Source organism: Arachis ipaensis, chromosome B06 (genome assembly GCF_000816755.2).
Source record: "Arachis ipaensis cultivar K30076 chromosome B06, Araip1.1, whole genome shotgun sequence".
In the NCBI taxonomy this organism is placed as follows: Eukaryota; Viridiplantae; Streptophyta; class Magnoliopsida; order Fabales; family Fabaceae; genus Arachis; species Arachis ipaensis.
In genome coordinates this window covers 126069223-126073804 of record NC_029790.2, presented here as the reverse complement: position 1 = coordinate 126073804, position 4582 = coordinate 126069223, and the positions used below count along the sequence as shown (strand labels likewise).

At 34.7% G+C, this 4582-nt stretch overlaps 1 protein-coding gene across 1 annotated transcript in view; it reads left to right on the top strand.

The window, feature by feature from the left end:
* Nucleotides 1881–4582, top strand: part of LOC107605265 (probable pectinesterase/pectinesterase inhibitor 61) — a 5827-nt gene continuing 3125 nt past the window's right edge. The window contains exons 1-2 of the mRNA XM_016307083.2: nt 1881–3251; nt 4293–4429. Coding sequence (XP_016162569.1) covers nt 2227–3251; nt 4293–4429 — 1162 coding nt within the window. The 5' untranslated portion in view covers nt 1881–2226. The remainder of the gene's footprint in view (nt 3252–4292; nt 4430–4582) is intronic.

The following is a 4582-nucleotide window of genomic DNA, read 5'->3' as shown; positions in this document are numbered from 1 at the left end:
TTTGATCTCCGTAAATTTTATCGAATAATTAAAATAATTTTTGTAGGTAAAATATATGAGTCAAATTAATTTTTTAAATTGTATTTAACAGACTAATTTCTCTTATGTTTATTACTACAAAAATTATTTTAACTTTCTGTTAATATAAAGACTACTTTAACTTATTTAATTTACAGAGACCAAAATAATTTACATGTATAGAGATGAAAACCAAAATTAAACCATAAAAATAATCATAATTTTTAACAATGTTACGACCTTATATGGAAAAAAATAATTAGAAAACAAAATCAACCAGGCTTGGCGAATGGACTGCTTGGTTGTTCTTGAAACAAACAGAAATACTTACATAAACCAAGTTAGGTTGGTTTCGTCGTTAGCTTACTAGTTTGTTTAAATAAGTGTGAGAAGTTTGAATTTAATCTTGTTCATGCAGTAACTTATTGGTCAACGACAAATTTTTAAATAGAGCTCCAATCCGCAACGAATTAATCCTTAACTTGTCACACTAGCAGATAATATAAAAAACCAATATATATATATGGTGGTTGAGCAAATTAAATTAAACCAAAACCCTCTGCAAAGGTTTGCGAAGTATCTATCCCATTCCATTTTTGTTCTACCACTTTTTGAATTCCTTTTTGGCCATGTACTTTATTCTTTTTTTGATTCATCATGATGAATTTATGTTCCACCCCCAGTTATTATGTTTTTCATTCCTTAAAAAACATGAGCATTTCAATAATGATTCCTACTCCTTTTGAAGAAATTAAACTATACATGTATATATTTAGCCAAACGAACAAAGTTTTTCCTTCATTTATTTCAATTCTTTAAATCATGAAAACTTAGCGTAGTTGAGACATCTATATATTCATCTTTAAATTGCTAGTTGGGAGTTGAGACAAAATTTAATTTTTGATGTTTATACATAATTGTTATTGTTATTATGTTGGTATTTTGAAGTACGTACGTATGTTGTACATAATAATTGTAATACTAATAAGTAGTTGACTTCATTTCTCTGGTCAATTTCTGTTCAATATTTTATTTATGCTGAATTATTATATTTCTTAATTAAGTATGCAGAGATATTAAAATTCTAATTAAATTAAAGAAAACAGACAATTTTATCGTTGAATTAACTTTAAGGAGAGATTCGTTGTACCTTTTAATTTGACATGATTAAAATTCAGACAAGCTAAAGTTATCGTTAGGAAAGATAGCCTAATAATTAAGAAATTTATGCTAGCTTTATTTCTTTTTTCATCAATAATAAATAAAATCATAACATAACTAAATAACTAATTAAGATTTTTTTTCATTCTTAAACTATTTAAATAAGATATTATAAAATATAAAATTAAACGAAAACATTCAAATATTGAAAGAATCAATTCTGATTAGCCATCCATAAAATTGCAAACATTATTGTCACTATCACAATCCTGCAGCCATTTGCAGTATTATATTTCGCATCACTTAATATGGTTCACAATTGAATTAATTTGAATCCATGATATAAAAAGTGAATCATGTATAATTTTGGGTGTTTATTAAAAAAAATTAACTAAATAAAAATACTGCCTTTTTCTTTTATGAAAAATCGAGAGTAAAAGAGGGCAGAACTATTAACTATATAGTTCCTAAACTTTATGAAATAGTATATACATTATTTATCATAAAAGATTGCAAACGTTATCTGAAGAATGAATAAGAGACACAGCAAAGGGATAGAGAAGCAAAGAGAGAAGAAGAGAGAGAGGAAAAGATGAAGAAAAGAAAGCACCTCTCTTTATTTGTTTGTGATCCCATTCCCACACATCCAGTGGACAACGCTCCATGTAGTATCCAGCTAATTTCCTCCTTCGACGTCGACGTCGCACCAACCAATTACTAAATTCTTTTCTAAACCCATTTATTATTCATTTACAAAGTGTGTATGTATGTTTAATTAGCACACTGTATTAAGTCAAAATAATACATGCCACACGCTTGCTAAAGTCTTTCACTCACTCCCACAAGCACTTTCTCCACTCTTCAAAAGCACCCTCATTTTATATAAACTATCAACTATCTAGTAGCATAGCCATATAGCCCTCCACATCAATGGAAAGAAACAAGTAACTAACACTAACACATTAATACTATACCTTCTTTTTTTATTCCCACATTCATTCATTTACTTTCATTTCCTTCCAAACCCAATTACCCTCACTAAACCTAATGGAGTTCGGTAGGATCGGACCCACCGACCCGGGTGGCTCTTCACGCCGTTCTACTGCTCCACTCACCGGAGCTTCTTCCGATTCCACTTCTTCCACAACAAAGAAGAAGCTCATCATGATCTCCCTCCTCGCCGCAGCCTTGATTGTCGCCTCCGCTGTCTCTGCTGCTCTAATTGCCGTCACCCGCTCCCGTGCCTCGGCCGGGAACTCGCCGAACCTCCGCCGGGAACCAACGCAGGCAATCTCCAAGACCTGCAGCAAGACTCGGTTCCCCACACTTTGTATAACCTCTCTCATGGATTTCCCGGGGTCTGAAACCGCCACGGAGCAGGACCTTGTCCACATTTCCGTCAACATGACCCTCCACCATTTCAGCACCGCCTTCTACGCCTCCACGGGCATCGCCTTCGGCGACACGGACACACGACTCCGTGCCGCCTACGAAGACTGCCTCGAACTCATGGAGGACTCCATGGATTCGCTGTGGCGGTCACTGAGCTCGGTGGCCCCGTCCTTGGATTCATCATCCTTCGGCGATGAAGCCATAAGGCCCGCCGCCGTGGGTTCCACCGAGGACGTGACGACCTGGCTCAGCGCTGCACTGACGAACCAGGACACGTGCTCGGAGGGGCTCGAGAACGCGACGGGAACACTGAAGGACCAGATGGTTAATAATTTGAAGAACCTGGCAGAACACGTGAGCAATTCTCTCGCGATATTCTCGGCCGGAAGTGGCACTGGCGATTTCTCGGGGGTGCCTATACAGAACAAGAGACGGTTAATGGGAACCGGAGAGGAGGAGAACAAATCCGATATCTCGCGAGATAATGATAATAATAATCATTTCCCGAGATGGTTGAGCAAACGAGATAGGAGATTGCTGAGTTTACCGGTATCGGCGATACAAGCCGATATAATAGTGTCGAAGAACGGTGATGGAACGGTGAAGACAATCGCAGAGGCGATTAAGAAGGCGCCGGAGAAAAGTAGCCATCGCTTCATCATATACGTTAAGCAAGGAAGGTTAGTAAAATTTCTCAGTTTTTATTTTCATTTTTTTTTCTTACTCGTAATAATAATACTCCAACTAAGTTAAGAATAACATGGGAGAGTATCGACTAAAGAGGTAGATATGGTTTCTGTGCAGAATGGGGTGTCTATCTTCCTTTTTCTCTTTTTCCAAGATAACGAACATCGCACTTTTTAGTTACCTTTTGTTTTCATTTAACGTACAAAATAATTGAAGAGGGTGATTTATATGATGGTAACAAGAAAAAGAAAGCATAGGGGTCGGTCATGACTCATGAGTCATGACTGAGGAGTTATATTATCGTTATTAAAATAATAAAAGATTTATATCCATCTGCATGCATTGGCATTTGGCAACACCCACCATGTATATCATTTTCATGAAGTCTACAATAATTTAATTTCTAGACAATATCTGTATTTTTTTAATCTTTGATTTATTTAAAGCATATTAACCTCACCTTTTTGGCAACAAAAAGGTGCAATTATTAAACTTTATTAAAAATATATTTTTTTAAAAAAGGTTTTAATAACATATTTTAATGGAATTATTGTTCTTTATTTTTTTTTATCAGAAATTAAGTACTTCTATCTATACTTTTGATTAAAAGCAAAACGAAACAAACGACAAATAATAATCAGAGTATTCAATCATGTTTGGTTCAGCAAGTGCAACTACTAGCTACTTCTTAATTTATTTTGCTCAATTGCTAAATAGAAAACAAATGAAAATCATTAATTTTCATGAGCTAGTTATGAAGTGTTTTGTCGGTTTGGACCTAGGTCCCATTACCTCACCAGAAAAAACAACTAAATTAATGTGATGTTTTCAACTCATTATAAATAATTGAATTCCGGTAATTACAATTTTAAAAACAAGAAATAAATGAAAGATTTGTTATTGGTTTATTACCCTTGCTTAACCAAGTTTAATTTTGTTGGTGTGGCCATGATGATGTATGATTGCAATAGGTAAAAGGCGTAATATGCGCACTGAGCATAACTTTTTGGATATGATGGTGATGGAATTTTCAGGTATGAGGAGGATACTTTGAAAGTGGGTAGAAAGAAAACCAACATAATGTTCATAGGAGATGGAAGGGGCAAAACGGTCATCACAGGAAAGAAAAATGTTGCTGATGGCATCACCACATTCCGCACAGCATCCTTCGGTAAATTATTCCTTTGCACCTTCCTCCATGCTTTTTTCTTACTTCTTAATTAGTCTTCCTCCTTTTCTCTCTAGTTACAACTACTCTAATAATTTCACTTTTATTTTTTCATTCCTAGTTATTTAAATGTAAATTATACTATCTAATAAAAAA